This window comes from Equus caballus, chromosome 5 (genome assembly GCF_041296265.1).
Source record: "Equus caballus isolate H_3958 breed thoroughbred chromosome 5, TB-T2T, whole genome shotgun sequence".
Lineage (NCBI taxonomy): Eukaryota > Metazoa > Chordata > Mammalia > Perissodactyla > Equidae > Equus > Equus caballus.
In genome coordinates this window covers 12,111,505-12,134,022 of record NC_091688.1, presented here as the reverse complement: position 1 = coordinate 12,134,022, position 22,518 = coordinate 12,111,505, and the positions used below count along the sequence as shown (strand labels likewise).

Genomic DNA, 22,518 nt, shown 5'->3' with positions numbered 1-22,518 from the left:
GCTCTCTTGGGAGAAGTAGGTGGATGGGTCTGAGGAACATCAGAAGAACCATGTTTGAATCTACATCTTTAGAAATAAGGAAAAGATCAAAAGCGGGGCCTCATCCACAACAGAAACGTCCTTCTTCCCTGTGCGCTTGGACCTCTCCTAGTTTGGCGTATTGGGGGCAAAAGGAGTAGAAGGATGTGCGGATGGGTCACTTCCATTTGTCACAGCCTTGAGGTAGTGAAGTCTAACATTCCTAAAACTGTAGAGGGAACTCTCTTGGCCTGCTGCTTTTCTACCGGCCTTTGTTTTTAACCTATTTTAAGAAGTGGTACCAGTTAGGCCAAGAACATATATTTCCTTTGATGTATGACGGAATCAGTCCTGTATTTTTAAAGCCCCGGTTAACTAGAAGAACTAATTAAACAGATGGTTGACCAAAGTTCCTCCATATTAACTTTCTAGTCCTTGTGACATTTTAATTGCATCTTTCCTGAGAGTCATCCAGAGAATATCATATCACGTCTCGCTATGTGCTATTATAGGTCATAATGCCCACAAACCTACAAGCTTGGAAGATTTCAGAGCTAAAGCGGTCCTCAGAATCTTCTGTATCTGCGCTTCCATGTATTTTTTTTTTTTTCATGAAAAACCAGTGCTCCACTCATAACTAGGTTCTGACTTCAAATACGTTTGGAAAGACTGTAGAATCGCCTCTCAGCAATTTGCCACACCTTAGTGTAGAACGGCTTCCCAAAAGCCCACAGGAAGGAAATCACTTTTCCTTTATTTAATCCAGCAATTCTCAAACCTTTATTTAACTAGAGAATCCTCTGACATGTAACAACTATTTTCATTTTTCAGAATTATTGGTTTGAAGAACGTACTGGAAAAATACTGATTTATGTGTTTCTTCTTGCTGATTGCTTCCCTCTTCATCAAAATAACAGTTAAGAACTCTGAGCTTCACCAGCCCTTTTGGTGTTATAAGTTGTGTGGAAATAAATGAAGACCAACCAAATGAAAAGAGACGAAGGCTATTTATTCACAGCTCGCTATAGCAAGGGAGTCAGCCACCATCACTTTAGTTTGGCAGAGGCTGAAAGGCAGGCAGAGGAGCGGGAATGCTTTAGAGAGGAGAGAAGGGAGGGCTTCAGACACGCCCTGACTGGGGGCTGTTGGCATGTAGGTGGGCGGACTAACCAGGAGTGAGGTGTTCTAGGTAGGTGATTAGGGGATATATTTAACTTTCTCTGGTTAGACCTAAGTTGAAAGCAAGAATAAAAATTACGGAAGCTGGGGCTGGCCTAGTGGCACAGCAATTAAGTTTGTACGTTCCACTTCAGCAGCCTGGCGTTCGCCGGTTCGGATCCTGGGTGTGGACCTACACACTGCTTGTCAGGCTATGCTGTGGCAGGCGTCCCACATATAGAGTAGAGGAAGATGGGCATGGATGTTAGCTCAGGGCCAGTCTTCCTCAGCAAAAAGAGGAGGATTGGAGGCAGTTGTTAGCTCAGGGCTAAGCTTCCTCAAAAAAAAAAAATTAAGGAAGCAATCAGTCATTAATCAAATCCTGGTCATTTTGGCCCCAAAATTATCCAGTTGTTTTGGGTGATTGTTTGACTTTCTGGACTGGTTGCTAGAGACAGTAGTCTGACTTCCTACAAGTCTGACTTACATATGGTAGGCTAGCTTCTTTGGCTAGTCACTGTAGATAACAGTTTGGTTTCCTGGGCTGGTTGCTGCAGATTGTGGGTCAGAGTTCTATTTTTAGATGTGGTCTGTCCATTGTCCATTTATATTTTTAGTCTCTTAGTTGAGAAAAAGAAGAGACTCTAGAGGCAGACAAAGGAGGGAGAGGAGACTGCTGGCCACATTCATGGGCCTATTGGGGACACAATTGCTAAATCTGCGTGAAGATTTAGAGCTTCTGAACTCTTTGGAACTTCTTGAAGGTCATCCAAAGGAAATGGACTCTTGGATTTAGAACTTTTGGAGATAATACGTCCCCTTGGTATTGCAAATAAATTACACGAGAAAACTAACTTCCTTCCTTCTTTCCTTCCCTCTTTCTTTCTTTCTTTCTTTCATGTAGGTCTTTTTTGGTCACTCTTTTTTCAAGTGTAGGTAGGGAAAAAATAATTTTCTTTCTTGGGGAAATCTAGAAATATTTTGTTTGAGAAAAGAGTCATTCAGAAATGTATCCCAAATAATAATAAAATAAAATAAAAAACTAGAGCTGACTGCATGTCAAGGACACACTGAGAAAGAATCAAAGTATGCCTTTCTTTTCAACTAATGGGAAAATTATCTGTAAGTGGGCCCAGAACAACATTTCTCGAGTGCTGACAGTTATGTTACTGTTCTCCTGACTGGTGTAGCATCAGTGCCCGGTGGAATTGCTGTTCAGCAGTTAAGTAAGGCAGTTCACGTGTTCAGCTCATCCTGGGTGAATTTGGGCCACTGGCACCCCTTCCCACGCCCCGACATCCCATCTGAACTTCCCTCATTTTTTCTTTCCTCTGTTCTGAACTAAAGCCTAGGAATTTATAACACAAGCATCAATTAAGAAATGTCAGGTTCGCACAATTAGGGGTGATAAGGGAGAGGTAAGGAGGAAGAGGAGGATGACAACAGTATGGAAGCCATATGTATGTCTACGGCACTTTATCTTTTCTCGACGTACTTTTACATCCATAACTTTATTTTGCTCTGACAACCTACCTGTAAAGTAAGCAAGAGGGATACACCTGTCCCCAATTTTCAGATATGAAAACTGAAGGAAGTGGGTCCCCTAGCCCAAAGGCACACAGCTGGTTGGAATAATAGAATTGAAAAAGAAGCAAGAGGTCATCTCAGCTAAGCCTCTCACTTTACAGGTGAAACAACTGAGATCCAAAAGGTCCCCTAGCCAGATAGCCAGAGAGGAAGCTCCAGCCAGCGATGGCGGTCAGAAAGCATCCCCTGAGGTAACCTGGCCAGCCTTCGAACTCCAGCCGCCTGATTTCCTGCTCGTTTCTCTTTCCACTGGGAAACAATTCAATTAAAGCGAACGTTTTCTAGTATATTGCAAAATCTTTGTCTATTGAGCTTGCTGTTTTTTTATTAATAGACTTTTTGAAACAGCAAGCTGAAGAGCTGACGTCAGTAGAGAACGCATGTCAGCTAGAACGTTCTACAGAGCACGCACATTTGAGGCTCTAATGAAACGTGCCTTTGAGGTGTGTGACTGGAGACTTAAACTTGCAAAGTTAGAATTTCATTTGTATGCTTTTACAATTAACATCAAGGCTAAAAGCCAGAGTAGGTAGTGGTATGACTGTCATCACAAAGCTTAGTGTTAACCCTCAAAGAAGAACATTTGAAAAAGAAAAAGCGCTAAACACCTTCTCTTCGTTTAACTTACCTTTGATTGTCTGAGACAAAATTTAAGCAATTGATTCATGAAGCATCTCTCCTGACCTTTTTTCTTTTTGCCTTACCAATAATTATTCCCATGTGATTCACACAGCAATGGAAATTTGGCAATTACTCTGCTAATTTGATCAGAGTTGACAAGCAGCTAATTAATCCTGCCCACTCCTCATCCAGTTTAGGTAATAAATAAGTTGATTTAGCCTGAAGGGAGCACGGGTCAAATGGCAAGACAATTCACTATGTATGTATTACTGACCGTATATGTATACATACACAATATCTATCTACCTATGTACATATCTGTCTAAATTGACTATATATATTGCCATTACATTTGCATATATATAGACACACATATGCATATGTGCATATGTTTGCATATATATTTATTCCTATAATGGACACATATAGCAAACTTTAGGCTTACAAATGAAGCTAAAATTGGTTTTCTAGACTTAGCAAGGTGTTTTTTTCTTATTTCCTGTGGCCTAATTATTTTGTGTCTGTAGCATTTTATATTTATAGTAATGGCTAGAATTTCAACAAAGTGCCTCTCTTTCTCCGAGGTGCTCAAGCAAGAACAGCCCATTGTAGCCTCTCTAAGAGGCTACAAGGGTGCGTTTATTGAGAGGGAGCTTGGACAAGCAACTCAGAGCCTCAGTTCTCCCCTCGATAAAAGGGGGACCACAAATAAAGTGTCTATCATGGTGTCTGGCATGGGCATGGGACTCAATTCAGGGCCATCCCTGTCCCTTAATGACCTAATCACGCTGACACTGTCCCTCCTGGTAAAGAAGAAATAGCACTATCAGCTTCAGAGTAATTAAAACTTAAATGCTGAACACAAATCAGTTAAATGGGACAGAAAAATCAATGTTATCAGGTATGTGAGCTGAGTCAATTACTGCAACTATTAAAGAGAGTAAAACTGGTGTGCTACAGGAAGCCGAGAGCTTTATATGAATTTATTTAGGGAATATTATGGTAGAATGGTTAAGAACCCCAGCCCTGCCTCAGACACATCTGAACTGCATCCTGGCTATACCTGGTGGCCTAAGGCCCTTATGCAAACATCCTCTCTGAGCCTCAGTTTCCCCATTTATAAAATGCAAATAGCAACACCTATCTCACAAGAATCAAATGGCTTTCTTTATGCAAAGTGCTTAGCAAAATGTCTTGCACAGAGTAAGGGTTCAATAAATGACAGCAGTTGTTTTATGATTCCAGAAATTCTCTCCATCAAAGAATGCTGTCTCATTTTCTCGCCATTACACCCTTCACCTGGTAGACTTCGGAGTTGTGAATCAGTCGTGCACACTGAGCCCCCTCTCCTCTGTCCCTAGGGATGGTGAACTTCAGTGAGGTGTCTGGATACCCCGTGCTGCAGCACTGGAAAGTCCGGTCTGTGATGTACCACAGCAAACTCAACCAAGTGACCGTCTCGCAGGGTGAGCACAGCAGCAAGCCATCCCTCACCCCTGCTCCAGGGGCTTGGAATTCCTTTCCAAGGGCACAAGCCTTTTATCCCATTGTTGAAGATGCAGTCTAAAACGTAGCCACTCCATGAGATACGTAACCTTTTCACCCAGAGTCACACTTAAGGGCAAATACCTGGAATCAGATCCTTTTCTAAGTAGAGATTAAATTGCAAGTTTTATCTTGGACTGTAGAAGAGATGGAAAGGGCAAGCTGGGAACTGCTGAAGATAAACACCTATTTTGTAATTTTTCCTGGGGTCACCCCATGGGTAGAGAGGATGCGCAAAAGCAGATTTTTTGAATAAATTAACAGAACAAAACTTTCCAAATGCAAAGAGCATAACTTAGAATTTCTGTACAATGAAAGAAATCAGGGAAAGAGATCAAGAAAGAGGAAGGGGAGGAGGAGAAGTAGAAAACAGCTTATGACCCTAAACAGCAAGTAAGCAAAATAGAGACAGAGTGAGGAGGGGATTTTTCTGTGTCTACAGCTAGCAAGTTAGGAGCGGTGAATTCTAAAGCTTCGGACAAATTGTTCTAAAGCGGGACAGAGAGACCCCTTGTACAAATATTCTTTAAATTTTAGTGGTAAATGCCTTGAGTCAAGATTTTCCTAGCACTTGGGCAATTCTAATGTGCAGTTTGCAAATGGGAAAATTTTGACAAATAGGGCCTTAATATAGGTACACATCTCTATTCCACCTCATCCCTTTGGACTAGGAGAACACACTCAACTCCATCCTCTGAAGCTACCTAAAGAATGTACCAGATGTGAAGTGTATGTCAAAGTCCGGCTTCTCTGTGTTAGATGGAGGGTAACTAGAGCCAGAGGATATGTTGGCACAGGATGACAGACAAGGAGAGAGCTCTTAGGGTCAGCAATAAGCAGGCAGAGCCTTAGGGCCAACAGGAGAGAGATAAAGGGTAGGGGACAGATAGAGAATTATAAAGAGAAGTGAGACATATATACTCACAAAAGATAAAGCTTCATGCACAGAGAAGGAAAATGCATCGAGGATGTAGAACGTTTCCATAGACACAAAGGGCCTCAGAACTTTTTTTTTGACATGAAGTTATGCTGGGCAAGAAGGGATTGAGATGGGGATCTTACTGAAGGAAACTCTCCTGGTGCAGAAAACACCTGGAAAGAACTAGGCTGCTCTGCGTTTTAGAAAAACATGGCAGTACAGACTCGAACCTGTTCGCAAGCTCATTTTGCACAGGTGCTGTGCCTATCAGGGGTTAGCAATGGGCTATCTCTGTTGCCTCATGCCTTTCAAAGCCACACGTGGTATCACGGGTCGTGTAGACTTCTGCGCTTGGGGTCTCATGTGTGGGCCAGGCTCTGCCTGGTCCTGACAGGACACAGGTGTGTAGAAAGGAAGGCCATATACAGCTGGCCTGGTTCACCAGGTATTGAATTTGGAAAATTTGCCATGGGCTATCCTTCCAACAAGTAGAATTTTCTTAAACAGGGAAAGCAAATCCAAAGAGCTTTGGCTGGAGAGGAGAGCGAGGAGGCAAATAGATCCTTTCCTCCATTCGCCATTTCCCAATCCTTATACTTTGGATTTTCTGAAATAAATATAAGCAGTGTATTAGTGACTTCTTGCCTTTCTTCTTTCATTATCTTCTCATTATCAATTTCTATGTTTGTAGGCAATATTCTACAAACGTTTTTGGTTAGGATACATTTTACACCATGACCTTGTACATACAGTACTCCCATATACACACGACAGAAGTTTTATGAAGTGATAACTTCATCGTACGATGTCAAATGTTCTCTGCCGGTATTTGTGTTTCTATTTCAGACTATGCTATTCTTTTTCATTTTTTTTTTCAAATGCTATATTTGAGCTCACAAATTGACTTAATGTCATGACTTGTGACTTGGGAAAAAAAAATATTTACTTAAGCAGAGGGCGTGGTGGATACTTGGCAGTGTACTGTGTAACTTGGACGCAGTTAACAACATAACCAACTGGCTTGAAGAGATTTTCACTTAGGAACCGAAACGTGGGATTTAGCTAAATGGAAATATTCACCTGACTGTTGCAGCCAGCTTTCCAGCATCACTTTGGGACACATAGGCACTCCCACATTTGAGGCTGAGTGGCCTCGGAATCCAGGTACCCACATTGTGAGTCCTCATTCTTGCTCTTGGGTGATGTTTCTCCATAGCCCTCAGCAATGCTCTCCACTCCCTGGATGGGGCTACATCGCGTGGGGATTTTGTGGCCTTGTTGGACCAGTTTGGCAACCATTACATCCAGGAAGCTATCTACGGCTTTGAGGAGTCCTGCTCCATCTGGTACCCAAACAAACAGGTCCAGCGGCGACTGTGGCTGGAATATGAAGACATCAGCAAAGGTGAGTGACATGCTCATCAGCAAATTCTACACCCCATGCAAGTACTGGCTGCATAGGTACAATCCATAGGACCAAACTTAAGGAGTTTGTAGGCAAAGAACTAATTCAGTTGTTGCCTCAATGCTCTGTGCCCATCCTTAAAATTGGCAAGATTTGCTTGCTAAACCAAATCTCAAAATTAGAGTATTTGGGGAAACTTTAGATGCAGGATGGGGTCTAAACTGTATGGTCATTGTGTTAGTTATCATAGAGAGGGTCCTCCAGAGGTTTTTACCGGTCACCATACATTCTGCTATGATAGCAAGGGAAAATATTAGACTGTTCTCATGGCATAGGGGAGAATGAGGAGAGAGTGTCACAGTCTCCCCACTACTTCCTGCCCCCAGCACCCCCAGCCTATGCTGACTGGCAACCCCATACAATAACTACATAGTAAACCCCGTCTCACTCCATCCTGCCCTGACTTTACGCCCATTTTTCCTCCTGATTTATGTTATGAGGAAATCTCCATTGGCCCAAGTGTTTATACAGCTCTGGATAACAGCCTCACAAATAAATCCTTGTCCACTGTTTGATGACAAGTTAGTATTCAATCCAAGTAAGTATAAGACATTTGAATTTTTCAAACTTTCTGAATTTACCTTCTGATATAGGATGAGTACTGGCTGGGAAATTTGTATTCTGATCAACCAAGACTGGTTTAGAATTGCCATTCATGGAATTTCTTCTCCTGAGCTTATGCTCACGGCCAGCATTCTGATGAGACTAAGTCATGGATGTGTGAGTTGCTAAAGGGCAAGTGATGAAATTAGCACAATGAAAACTCGAGAAGTAGGTCATCCCAAGATTTAATGACCAAGAGTCCCTCGGAGTCTAGGGACCCTCTCCTGTCAGTAGTGCTGCATTGGGGAACAATGTGCCCTCCTGTCTGAGAGGCTTTTGGTTCTTTGAGCTCTGCACAAATTCCTGCTTTGTCTTGCTCAAGAGGTAGCAGAGGCATGAGAGCCTCTCTTCTGGCTGGGCATTTTCTTCCAGAAGAAGCAAGAAGCTTGTGTCTGGGCTGCAGTTGCTACAGGATTTCCCCCCAAGCCCTGATTCCTCTAAACTCAAAGACATACCCACAGGTTTCTGGTATCTCTTCAAACTCCAGCATCTTAAAATTGTTCTGATTCCAATTTGCCAAGAAAGGACTGTAATGTAAGCAAATGTAGATAAGAGCAGTCCCAGCTGGCAAAGCTTTCTTATGTTTCCATGCCAGAGCCTGGTGACTGAACCAAAGGGCTAAATCCTCCTCTCTTTCTGTTGGCCACTGGTTCAAGGATTGCCAGGCCCTGGGACTGCTGGGAGAGGAGAGTCTGACCTTCCCCGGAACTCCTGGTTCTACCCATTGCTTCTTTCCTGAGCACTGCAGTCTCCTGAAGATTAAACACTGAGCCCAGGAGGGAAATTTGTCCATGGCCTTGGCCCTGTGCCCTATCCCTCTTGATCTCAAGCCATTCTTGTCACTCAGGAGCTAGTATTGTCATAGTCTGACTGTTGACTTTAGATCTTATAAATATGATGTACACAACCCATTTCTTGTTATTGAGCTTAAAAGATATTCACACATTTTGGTATGTCTATTTTGATCTCCCTCAGTTGTCCATGGATACCATCCCCCACTCCTGAGTCTCACCTCTACATCATAGGGTTTATCTTTCTTATTATTTAGTCCAATTCTTACTCTTAAATATTTTTCTCCTCCTTAGCTACTAATTTCCTTTTATTCCAAAAGCCTGCATGGAGGCATTCTGCTGATTAATTATAAGGGCATAAGACAAAGGAAGATTTTTTTCCACTCTTCTGCACTCTGAGAGGATTGGTCCAAAATGGGATTTATACAGTAGTGGTGACAAGTGTTCTGGGAGGACTATACCTACCATGACATAAAAGTGACACCTTTTTGACTTAAGTCCTTTGATTATATGTTCTTGCCTGTTCTAACTTTAAAAACCTTCCTATGGTGAAAAGAGTTTCTCTGTTCTTTACTTTTGTACCTATGATCCGATACCTAAAATTGCTTATGCATTGAATGGAAAAGAGGCTGCTCAGGGGTGAAATGAAATGGAATGGAAAGAGCACAGGACTTAGGGTGGGGATGCTAGAATCAGCCAGGTGACTTTTGTTTAGTGCATTAACTATCGGGTCCTCACCTGTTATGCCCTCTGTGGTCCCTTCCAGCTCTGATGGTTTATGGACCCTATGAGTCCCTTTTATGTGAGAAGCTTTCTCAGCTCAGGCATTTGAGTAAAGATTTTCCTCTTCCCTCTGCAAATCCCGATGAAACATCTCAAAGGTAGATTTCATACCTTATCCAAATTTAAACTCCCAGAGTCTAACACGAAGCCAGCACACGGAAAGCCTTCAGCAGTTGTTTACTGTTGTTGTGGCTGCCATTGTCGTTAGCCACAGTGGTGGTAGCGGTGGTGGTGGCCGTAGGAACAGTGGTGAAAGGCCTTCTGCTGTGATGATTTCCCCTGTGGGTTTTATTACAAACATGTAACATGCTTTCGTTATGCCTGACTGATGAAAACTCGGATTTTCGGCCACATCTTCAGAAGGCAGCCTTCCCCTCAACAGGCACTTAATTGTCACACTACTACTCTGTGGTTTGGCCATACGAATATTTAGGAACACCTGTCTCACTGGAGCCTGTGAGAAATATACTTCCATTTCCTATTGTCTAAGATTAGCCTATCTTAGTTTTTTTTCAGAGCAAATAAAGACTATCAGAATTGGAATTTCCCAGCCTCCCCTCCCTGCACTTCTAAACTTACTCATATCTTCTCTGATCCTCCTCTGCCCTCACGCCTCAGAAAATGTAACCCGTTCCTCCTCTTCAGGCTAACCTCTCCCCCTGTATACCTGCTCCTCTCCCCCCCTGCTTCCTCCACACCTCACTCATTCAGTACTCTTCCTTTTTAATCTTTCCAACCTCTTCAGTCCCTGAGTTATCCCTTCCCCAACCCTACATCTCCCCCCAAATAATGTTTTTATAAACGTGTCACTCTTTTACCACTGTTTCTTTTCAACGTATCACCGTCAAACTTCTTGAACGAGTAGTTTGTTCATCTTCTCTCTACTTCCTTTACTTCCTTTCACTCTTTAAATGATTGCTTTCAACCACTTCACTCCACAGAAACAGCTCTGGAGAAAGAAACAGAGCTTCCTAATCAGAGGCTCACTTTTCTCTTCTATGACTATTTATCTATCTCAGCTGAAGAATTTGTCCCTTCTGACCAGGTCTGCCTTCCTGAAACTTCTCGCATCCCTTGGTGTCCCTGACGCTATTCTGGCCAGATTGTCTTCATAAATCTTTGACCTTTATTTCTCATTCTTCTTTGCCCCTACTCCTCTAAAGAAATCATTTATATTTTGGTCATTTTTCAGGATTTCATCCTTAAGGCTCCTCTCTTCTTCACTGTTGCTGGATGATTCTCTTCTGTATCTACCTCAACCCACATCTCTAATCCTTCTTTTTTCCTGAGATTCAAAACCTCATTTGCCCTTGAGTGTGTAGCACTTTTACCTGGATATCCTACAGGCACCTCAGTGATTAACATCTCTCTTCTCTGTAGCCACTAATAGATTCGTGAACTACATTATGTGTCAAAATATAAAGTGAAGAGTCTTTCTTAATGCTTGTTCCACCTCTGCATTCAACCGCTTGCAAACTTCTGTTCTTTTTACCACCTAACTATTTCTTCAACAGGTGTCTTCTGTCCATTTCTCAAAACTGTATGAGCTGACAGTATCAGCTCTCATAAGAAGTATTGAAATAGCATCCTCATGTGTCTCCTTTTCTTCAGTTTTCTGCCACTCTAGTCCCTTCTATGTTTCACCATCTATTATCGTTTTTAAATGTCACTTAATAACGTGACTCCAGCTTGAAGCCCTTCACTAACTCCCTACTGCCTTCTCAGCATAAACATGACTTCATTCCCTGTGTTAGTTTCCTATGGCTGCTATAAAATATTACCACAAACTTGGTGGCTCACAACAACGTAAGTTCATTCCCTGACAGTCCTGGGGGCCAGAAATCCAAAATCAGTTTCAGTGGGCTAAATTCAAGGTATCAGCAGAGGTGGTTCCTCCCGGAGGCTCTAGAGGAGAAGCACTTGCCTTGCCTTTTCCAGCTTCTAGGGCCAGCCTGTACTCCTTGGCTTGTGGCCCCGTCCTCCATCTTCAAAATGCATCACTCCTATCTCTGAGTCACACGGCCTTCTCTCTGACTCTTCCTCCCTCCTCTTAGAAAGATCCTTTTGATTACATTGGGCTTACCCAGACCCTCCAGGATAGTCTCCCCATCTCAAGAGTCTTAATTTAAGCATATCTGCAAAATCCCTTTTGCCGTTCACAGGTAGCATTCACAGGTTCTGAAGATTAGGACCTGGGAGCCATTATTCAGCCTGCCACATCCTCTGTCCTCTCTAGCTGCTGCATCACTGACCACTCCCTGCCCCAAGCATCCTCCACTCCAGTGATACAAGGCTACTTGCTACCAATCCCAAACCCTAGCATTTGCTTCCAAACAGTTTTAAGGTCTCAGAGACGGCTTCCCTGCCCCTTCAAGGCCATAGATATGCCCCATAAAGTCTCCAAAACTACTCTGTCTCACTGAGAAATTTTCTCTTGGGTCCCTCTCTTGCCCTCCTCTTGGAACTTTCTATCTTTCTCCTTTCCCTGGTGTCTGTTCAGTTACCTAATTTTTGGGAGGGTCTTCCTCACTTTTCAGGCCCTTAGGATCCGCAAATTAACCTTCCTGGCTATAATTTCTGCTTCTTGTTTGCATTTTTTTTTTTTTCCTGAGAAAGATTAGCCCTGAGCTAACATACACCAATCATCCTCTTTTTTTCCTGAGGAAGACTGGCCCTGAGCTAACATTCATGCCCATCTTCCTCTACTTTATATGTGGGATGCCTACCACAGCATGGCTTGCCACGTGGTGCCATGTCTGCACCCGGGATCCAAACCGGTGAACCCCGGGCTGCCGAAGCGGAACATGCGCACTTAACTGCTGCACCACCAGGCCGGCCCCTTGTTTGCATTTTTTAATTGCCTCCTTCAACTCTATAAATTGCCATATGTAATTAAATGATACCCCATCTCAGTGTCAGGCCCCAACTTTGGTCCAGAATCAAGGTTCGCACTGGTTTGGAGGAGGGCGCTGAGCTTTGTCCACAGGCCTGAGCATTTGCGCATGCGCTGCCTGTCTGCCCTTGTCGTCTGTTCCTCCTCCGTTCTACCATCTCCCACTTCCTAATCTTCAAGAGCCAGCTCCAATGTTGCCACTCCCACCAAGCCTTCCCTGATGCTCTAGGCAGAGTTCCTTGCTTCCTGTTTTGTGCTCTCATAGCTCCTCATACGTGTCCTTTGGCGGCACACTTCACATTTCCCTGTATTGTCATTTCCCTGTACAACTGTCTCCCATGATAGTAGACTTGACAGCACTTCCATATTTCTCTTCTTTTTTTTAATTTAAAAAGTTTATTTATTTAAAAAATTCAATATGTATAAAACAGAATGAAGTGAAAAATAAATCTTCCTCCCACCATTATTTCCCAGTAATTCAGTTCTACTCCCCAGAGGCCACCAGGCCACCAGTGCACCAGTTTACTGTCCTTCCACCCAGAGATAGTCTGTTCCCAGCCATGTGGAGGTGAACAAAGCAAGTTGCAAAAGAGTAGATATAGTAGGGTCTTGTCTGTTTAAAAAATTTTGCATTTAAATATATGTGTATACACATATATAAAAATAGATGTATAATCTTTTAGCCTCTCTCTCACTATGTGTGTATATTTATATATGTGTGTGTATATAGTATATATATACATAGTATATATATACATAGTATATACAGAGAGAAATGTGTATATAATCTCAAGATAGCTCCATACATATATAAATGAACAAATTATTTGATTGTTCTAAGATAGAGATGTCGGGTAGGGACTTTTATTTTTTGTACTAAAAACTTCCATATTGCTTTTCCCACAAGAAGCATGTGCCACTTTTACAATAAAACTCTTAACACATTGAAAAATATATCCTGAAAAGTTTGTGTTACCTTGAGTGAAGACTTATAAAGTTAACTGAAAAAAACAGAATGCACAATTGTATCTACAGAGAGCTGAACTTCAAATAGAATTCTGGAAGGAAGTACAGAGCAATATGACCATTTCTTGCTAATCTTTGGGTCTTCCTCGCTGACACAGTGCCTGGCATATAATGAGCACCCACTGTTTGTTGAAGGAATGAATCCTTTATTTTGTCCTTGCTTCAGAAGAAACCCATAAAGAGCTATAGATCTGTAGATTCCAGAGAAGTGTCCAAAAAAATTGAACCTTCTTCAAATAAGAACTTCCAAGGGCTTAATTTTAATCCTCCACCTGACACACTAAGCAGAGCACATTTTTCTTTTTGATGCTCCGTTCAGGAGTGGATCTCCTCGGGTCTTTCTTCCTTCCCTTTTCCAATATCGCTTTCGCTGTTACTTTAGATCTGACCTTTGCCATTGCCTTTCTTTTCTTGCCATTGCTTTTGGTGCACAGCAGTGGGGTTATCTGGGTTGACAGTCGGCAATAGCAAGCTCTTCCTTTCCACTGCACATTTTATTCCATAGTCCACTGTTTTTTGTTTTTTTCTAGCTGGTTGTTTCCTTTCCATGGGGAAAGCTAAGAAGAATAGCTTCCTCTTCTTCCAAAACACAGCTGAGAGTTTTTCCCTTAAGATGACCCTCTGGCTCTGAGAGGTCTTAAATCAGATTAATCTGAGTCAAAGAAAGAAGTAACTCACCTCCACAGCATTGTGTTTCTACCTCACAGGATGCCATGTCTTCCACTTTCCATCAGTTTGGTTTTGGGTGGATACAGTCCAAGACAGACTCAGTTGGTCCCTCTCCCCAGGATAGCGAACAGATCTTTGCTATCGCTGAACCAAAACCAGTAGCTGGACCAGCAGTCAGCCTTCTGACCCTGGTCTGTGGGTGCTGGTCAGCAGAGTCCCCAGTCTTGTGTATCTGATGCTGGTGCAGTTTGTACGCTAACTTGCATAATTGTGGTACGTGGCATAAAAATCTGATTAAGTTAAGGACACAACATAGAAATCGAATGAAGAGTGATAACTTAAGTTTCTATAATGCTTCATGGTTTACACCCCTAGGGTTGCAAACCAGTTCCAAAGTCTCTTTTTATGCACATTTACAATAACGAAGTTAGCTCTCAAGTGGCAAAGTAATTATGGCATATAGCTATTTTCTTTAAATGATTAATTAATTCATTCAACAAACGTTTGCTGAGGGCCTGCTGCATGCAAAGCCCTGTAGCGAGCAGAGATGGGGTTTAGAGGAGACAGCTGTTCTATGGCGTTCCCAGGCACACAGGCCTGTTGAAGGTGTTGCTGAGGCTGAGCCTGCTGCTATCATAAACAGAGGCTTCGAAGAGGATCTAAGCTTTCCTAAACATATGTGTGAGGATTTAATTTGAGTCTTCAAGTCCCAGAGGAAACTGGATCTGTAGGTTGAGGGAGGAAGTTCCTATGAATAATATTACCAAACAGCATGTTACATACCTTTCTCAGCTAATCCTCAAGCGTACATATCACTTAAGTCTTACCCTCCCCATTTTATAGATAAGGAAATAAAGTCTCAGAAAGCTTAACTATCTTGCATATGTCACACAACTAGTAAGTGGCAGAGCCACGATAAGAAGAACACTTTCACCCACTGAGATATTCTGTGAATGGCTGCATGCTGTTTAGCTTGCCAGTGGCGTAAGAGATTAAGATAGGAAGGTTAGTGGACAAAATGGAGGTGGGGTTAAGACATAACTGAAGCCAGAATGCTGGTCTAAGGTGAACGCAACAGGGCCAGATGTCAACCTCGTGGCAGATCCACTGCCTTGCACTTTGAGGTTTCTGAATTTTTTATTGTTTCTGTGGGATTTTTTTTTTTGGCCGTGATGTATGATGACGACACAGTTACTGGGGTAGTTTTTGCTTTCTTGTGCAGCTGTGCTTCTCAAAATTTAATGTGCCTTTTTATCACCTGGGATCTTGTTAACAGGGAGATTTCGATTCAGTAAGTCTGGGCGGGGCCTGAGATTCTGCAGGTCTAACAAGCTCTCAGATGACACCAAAGCTGTGAGTCCAAGGACCACATTCTGAATAGCAAGGCTGTGTACTTTTCTCAAAGACCAACAGGGAGCAGGCGCCCTCATTGTCCCTATTCACCCTGTCCAATCCAGGAAGTTCAACACTGGAGCCATGGCATGGTGGCCTCCACAGGTCTGTCCTGGTGTCATCTCCACAGAGGAGTGTCACAGACAAGAGGACCAGCCTGTATGATTTTCACTTGGATCGGGACTTTTCTCTGATTAAGCCATTGATCATTAAGCTTGTGTGCAGAATTGAGCAGTCTTAAGCCGCTTGACACTGAAAGGAATTGGAAACATGCCAACAATCAGGATTAAAGGCTACAAGGTGATTTGTTTAAGGCTTTGTACGGTAGGCAACACTGTCCTCATCTTGCTATCTCAAGCATTCTTTCTAGATTTTTAGAAATAGTATTCATTTTTTCCCTCTAGAAACCACAGATTGTTATGGAGTTTCATATTTTAACCAGGCTAGCGTTTTAGTTGATGGGGCAATTCTGGTGGTGACGTCAAACTCCTTTCACATAATTATGGGCTTGACAATAGTAACATATTGTCCATAACAATTTAGTAGTTAATTTTATGGTATCCTCTACTCCAAATATGTAAGCTTTGTCTTCACAACTTGATTGATTGCTTCCCAGGAGTGGGCTTATTCATTCATTTATTCAACACCTTCTGTATTTAAGCATCAGTCCAGGCACTGGGCATGGAATGGGGAATGACATAGAGAAGTTTCCTATTTTTATGGAGCTCATACCTTAGTGAAGAGGGACAGAAAGTGGCAAGTAACAAATGAAAACAATAATTCTGGATAATGATAGGTACTAGGAAGAAACTAAAAGCAGGTGTTGTAATGGAGGTTGGGGAGCTGATTAAGATGGCATGTACAGAGAAGGCCTCAGTGATGGTGATGAGGGGATGAGTTTGAGCTGAGACCCAAAAGACAAGAAGGAGCTGACCATGCAAAGATTTGGGGGCAGAACAATCCAGGTAGAGGAAATAGCAAACATAAAGGCTTTGTAATTTTTTTTTGAATTCGCATAGCTTCAAGCATAATGTGGGGCATACAGAAGTTACTCGGTAAATATCAAACTGATAACTAACATGACTGTGGAGAACACAGAAGCCTGATTTCTCTGATGGGATATGAGGAGAAGAAACTCTACTTCTGGCCAAACTTGTTCCATTGCCCAGATTCAGCAAGCTAAGAAGGACTTATTTGTTTAGCCCATCCTCTTTTATCCAATATGTAGATCAATGCTTTAGTGGGCTGGCCATGATAACGTAGACCCAAGAGAAATAAGCATATGGCTACAGGCTTAATAGTACAATACATATATCTACCAGGACTTTTGTCTTGATCTTAAGTTATGGGCTCCATCCCACAACTAACAGTTTATCTTTGCAAAAAATATGTTGGGAAAAAAAATTACAAGATAAATGTTGATGCAAGGAGAGAGTCTACATCAAATGTGACAATCTGAACTTGACATCACTTGGGTTTTTCACATCTTTGGGGATGAGTGCCTTGGGTCTTAAGCAGTAATATGTCTATATTGCCCATCTTACTATAAGGCAGCGTGTTGAGGGAAGGAGCAGTAGAAGAGGAGTCAAGATACCTGGGTTCTTGGTCTCAGTTGAGCCATTGGCCAGCCAGGTGACCTTGGGTAAATTACTTAACCCTCTTCAAAATAATTTTCTCATGTGTATAATATGCTTGAATTAGATGATATTTAGAATTTCTTCTCCTTCTCATGTTCTGTGACTCTATATACTCAGCAAATGATTTCTAGTTCTGATAACAGAATGCAACATTCAATAACGCCTGGCTCAAGCCTGAATAGGTTAACTCAACTGACGTTGCAATGGAAGGAGTTCAATGTAGTTGTTTGTATCAAGGATTTAAAGTCAGACAGATATGCATCAAAATTTTTATTAATTGTGGCTCTTGAGAAGATTCCTTAATGGCTGTGAGACTCAGTTCCATGTCTGTAAAATAGAGCTATTAATACCTATCTTCCCAGTAAGGATTATGTAAGGATTGAATACAATACTACATAGAAAGCACAATGTCTAGCATTTGGTAAGTGTTCAAAGCGTTGTGACTCATATTATTATTACTATTATTATTAGCATTATTGTAATGAAATTTGCAGTTCAGCTCACTGTTTTTGAACAAAATAGGAACTAATAAAAATTTTAAGGAGATATCAGTAAAACTTGCCCGGGGTAAATTTGCTCTTCACAGAAACACTGACGTATATTTTAAAGAAGTCACAAATGCCTACAAACCAGGCTAATGTAACAGGGGGGGTCAAACCTCCATTCTAAAAATCAGGATCAGCATCACATCTTTTGGCAACAATTTTCAGTCCCAGTTGCAGCCCCTTTCCTGGGAAAAGACCCGGAAATAAGTGCAACCTCCCCCTCCCATATGAGAGGGATTTTTTGGGGGGAGGGGGCGGTTGGGGGAGTAGGGGCGATAAGCATGTGCTCTCTGTGGAAAAGGATCCCTAGGGAAGCTTATGTGATAAGCAGCCTGGGTGTTACTGCCTTTTAAGTGCAAAGGAGCTGTCAGGTGCATCCTCCAAAGGGGGAAAATTTTATGAAAATGTCCAGCTCTATCAGCCTTCTCTTTTACCTGAGATTCAAAGCCTGTGCCTTCTGGCTCCGCTGCCTGCATACAGATGCAGACACTGATTCCTCTTGTGCCCCAAGGGTGGGACCCTGGCCCAATTAACAACCCAAGTTTCGACATAAGTGGATGTGGGAGTTGAGAGACAACTTATTAGTAGTTTTTGTGTTTTTGTTAGGCTCCTATCTTTTCCTGAATTCCATTAATAATCTGATTTAGAGGAACACTTTTGTATTCTCAGAAGTAGGAGGGGTCGACAATTGTTGAAAGATGGGGGCTACATCTGCAAATCTCTGGGTTCACTCCCTACTCCTACCCCGCCTCTTGCAATGCAAAGCTCCATGAACAGCATCTAGCATGCAGTCAATAAATATTGGTTGAATGAATAAATGAGTGAATGCCATACTTTTTTCTCTTCCTCTTTTCTTTCAAAGAGAAATGACAGCATATTGTCTAAAACAGCATCTCCCCAAACACCTGCCCCTCCAACCCCCTGGCACCAGCCCACCCTTTCATTCATCCCTCCACACCTCCAGGTTTGAATGGTGTGTGTGTGTGTGTGTGTGTGTGTGTGTGTGTAGGGGGCAAGGCTGGATGATGTCATGTGTCAGGATTTAGCATTAGAAAAATAGACTAGACATTAAGCCAAGTGATCAACACAAGGTAGGACTAGGATTAAATACCAGGATCTGGAGTAAATCCATGTGTGAACCTCCAATTTGTGATTGTTATTCCAAGTTTCTGGCTACCAGTTAGTGTTGTATGAGCCAACAATAGCCTTTCTTTTACCACCCTACTCTAATCACTTTTCTTTTGTAAAGGAAGTTGGAAGGTTTGCTTTGTGGAAGGAGGGGATAAGGGGATATGTGTTAGGTATAACAGGAAACGTGTTTAAACTAAAACATAAGACAAAACTGCTTTGACCTAAACCAACAAATCAACAAACCAACCCCTTTCATCTAAGCTTAACTGTTTGGCCACTAGCCATTTCTGGTCCATTCCTAGTTTACATTCCTCTGTTGTCAGAGCCAGTCTCCCTGAATCTCATGGAACTCTTTGGAAGTTGGTTCAATTATGAGAAGATATAAATTAAAGGGAAAAATTAAAAATACATAAGAAAAAACTAATGTCAAGGAAATTAGCAAGAAATGGATCAAGTAAGTAATTAATTTTGAAGAAATGAGAGTAGTTGACATCATCTTCAAACCTGGCCCCAACTGCCAGCTACACTACAAAATGCAGATGATTAATGGTACCACAGTCAAAGGCTGCAGAATACATCATGTCTGTCTCCGTTACTCATGAGAGGAAGATAGTTTTCCAATCAGATCAACTTCCTTTTCTTAAAAATTCCCACGTGCACTTTGACTTTACTGCTGATATATTGCTGTCGGTAGAGCCAGTGACATGCGGACCTCAATTAGCAGCACGTTGAGGGAAGGTTATGAGTTCCTTTGCAAGGTAATGATGTTTATTCATTCCTTCAGAAGTGTGTATGGAGCGTTTACTATAGATCAGGCAGAGTGTCAGGTATCAGGGATACAATGGTTAACAAAAGAAGGCTCCTAACGCACTGTGGAATTCTAGATGTTGGAGATAAAGCATAACTATTTCCTTTGCCAGCCTCATCTTACCTCTTCTCTCCTTGCAATCGCCTAGTGAATATCTACAGGATAGCATGGTTGAGCCCTCAGGGAGACCCTCCAAAGAGGCAAAGAAAGCTGTTGCAAGGTCCAGAAAACACTTTCCACCTTGAGAGTTCATCCCATTCCTTGGAAAGTTCCTTGGGGGGCAGGCTTGTGCACATTCTGTGAACTAGCGAAGTGCCTATTCTGAGGGTGGCTGCCCTGGGGAGGAATCTGTGAGACACTGAAGGAGGGAGGCAAAGGAGCACATGTGGAGAGCTTTAGAGGAAGGACCCTGGCAACATCACTCATTTCTGGAGGCAGGAGCTATGGGGCTAGATCGAGCCATCCCTAGGACACGTGAGATGCCCGAATGTGCCTTGCGGCTTTGTGAAGGGCTGTTTGTAGACTGCTGTGGTCTGGTGACTGCCTGCTGAGACCAGAAAGGGGACAGGACCTGCCTAAACAGAGTTCGTGCCTCGAAGCTCCAGAAAGTAGTCATGCTGCTCTCCCCTTAAAGCCCAATGTAATTACTAGAACTGTCTAGAAAGGACTAGACAGCTCAACTAAGTCATAACCACACATGGCCCATCAACATGGTTAAATCTGGCCAGGGACAGCGTCCATTCCGCTTGGTTAGTGTGTAATAACAGGAGCCCTCAGGTTAGAGCTATCGCAAAAATCAAGCAGGTGCAAAAAGACCTTTAAAATATTTTTGCCTTTGCTGATTAAAAAAATCACAAAGAAATAAAGAAAAAGAAAGGTAGAAAGAAGCATTTCTCCAGCTCGATTTCTCAATAAATCTGCCAGTTAAAATATGTGCTTTGTGGGTGAAACGTGAGTGCCAGTGACAGGGAAAAACAACCTAATCGAGTAAACCAGCAGCCTGGACTCCCTTGACATTTTTCTGTTTCCGTGGAGTTTTTCTTTAGTCAGGTTGATTCCACAGAGGCGGCTTATAAAGTTACTCTTTCTCTGTGCCTCTATTGCCCATACTGACTGCTACAGCCCCTCCTGTCAATTTATTACAAGTCTAGTCAATTACTGTGCTAATTGGTTCTATGTAGATTGATGTGTTTGGGACATTGACAGCTTTCTATATTTTTATTTGGCCTGTTTTGCCTCCTCCCTTAGAGAGCAGGGTCTCTGGGCCCACTTCTTTGTAACTCCCCATCGGCGTTGCTGTAGATCTCGCTCACAGTGGGTTCACACTCAATATTGCTCACAGCACTGTGGACAAGGGTAATCAGGAGACACCAGTCCCCAAGCTTCAGTGGTCTCTGCATCCTTTTACAGGGCTAGGTACAAAGAAGAGGTGACATTCCTTCACAATTTCCTTAATATCTCTCTTCAAGGGTAATTAATGTGTTGGGACCTGTGTAGATCATGTATCCTGCGTTCATTGGGCTGGTAAAGGTCATTAGTAATCTACAGATAAGCATAAAAGCAAATTGAAACCAAAGAAAATCTCTCTTATAATTCAATCAGCCATTCCTTTTCTTTTTAATTCTTTCATCATTCTTTATTTTTTCAACATGAGTGAATATATGTTGAGCTTTGACGTTGTGCAGGCCTTGGGCAAACAACACAGGGAAAGGGACGCGATTCCTGCGCTCATGGAGCAGACATGGAAGAGACAGAATATAAACAAGTAAATAAAGAATAAACAAAATAATAGGAACTTTGAATGGGCTGTGAGGGTAATGAAGAGGGTGCTGTGATTGAGGGTGACAGAGGCAGTGCCCACTTTAGAGATGGCCATCAGGGAAGGCGTGAGTGGCACTGGGCTCAGATATGGAGGATGAACTGGAGGAAAGACATCCCAAGAAGAGGGAATGGCCAGTGCAAAGACCTGAGATGGGAAAACCTAGTGGGGTTGGAGCAGAGTGAGCGAGGAAACTGTGGGCTGGCCGGAGGCTGGAAAGGCCAGGGATGGCCATGCAGAGCAACACAGACCCCAGCTAGGATGCTGGCGAGGAAGCCACTGGGACAAGTGCTTCAGTCACATGTATGTTTTAGGATCCCTGCCACACTGGGCACAGAATAGCTTCAAGGGAGGCCAGAGTGGACACAGGGACACCAGTTAGAAACCCAAAGCAGTAACCCATGCAGAGGACATGGAGAGGAAAGAACAGAGTGAGGTCTGTTTATGGAAGGAAGAAACTTGAAGACAGGGTGGGTCTGGGGGAGGGAGGAGCAGGGGAAGAGGAATCAAGACAATTCCTAGGTATTTGCTTGAGCAACTGATTATGCCGAAGTGCCATTTACAAATTGGTGGCCATGGGATGGAACAGATTAGGGGAGGGTGGGGAATAAACAGCTTCATGCAGACTTATTGATTTTGAGTTTCCATAGAGACACCCAAGTGGAGAAGTCAAACAGACCTTTGGATATGCAGGTCTGGAGCTCAGAGGACAGGTCAACGCTAGAGATGCAAATCTGTGAGTCTGCAGAATTCAACCAGTTTCTAAAGGCCCGGAATGGACGTGCTCATCTAGGGAGGAAGACAGAGAAGAGGAGCAGGCCCAGGACCAGGCCCTGAGTTGCTCCCACAGTTAGAGATCAGGTAGAGGTGGCAGGTGGGGGGAAGCTCAGCAAAGGAGACTATGAAGGAGCAGCCAAGAGGTGGGAGGATCAGAGGAAGGCTGTGGTAAAGAAGGGGGTGGGCAGCTGTGTCCTTTCCTTCTGAGCAGGAGAGTGAGATTAGTAGGTCAAACATCATTGCCTAGTTCACTTAGAGTCATAAAATAGTATAAATGTAAAAGCCCTGAGAAATAATAATAATCGTAATACATATGCTGGAACTTACAATT

General features: G+C 42.7%; 1 protein-coding gene across 6 annotated transcripts in view; it reads left to right on the top strand.

Moving 5' to 3' along the window:
* Positions 1 to 22,518, top strand: part of ASTN1 (astrotactin 1) — a 291,298-nt gene that overhangs the window by 213,427 nt on the left and 55,353 nt on the right. For 2 of the 6 annotated variants that reach the window (XM_001498262.7, XM_005609692.4), the window contains exons 15-16: positions 4,746 to 4,850; positions 7,065 to 7,253. The exons of 2 other annotated variants lie outside the window; for them this stretch is intronic. In XM_001498262.7, the coding sequence (XP_001498312.3) occupies positions 4,746 to 4,850; positions 7,065 to 7,253 (294 nt within the window). The remainder of the gene's footprint in view (positions 1 to 4,745; positions 4,851 to 7,064; positions 7,254 to 22,518) is intronic. 2 more of the 6 variants (XM_070267740.1, XM_014739526.3) reach the window with 1 other exon arrangement.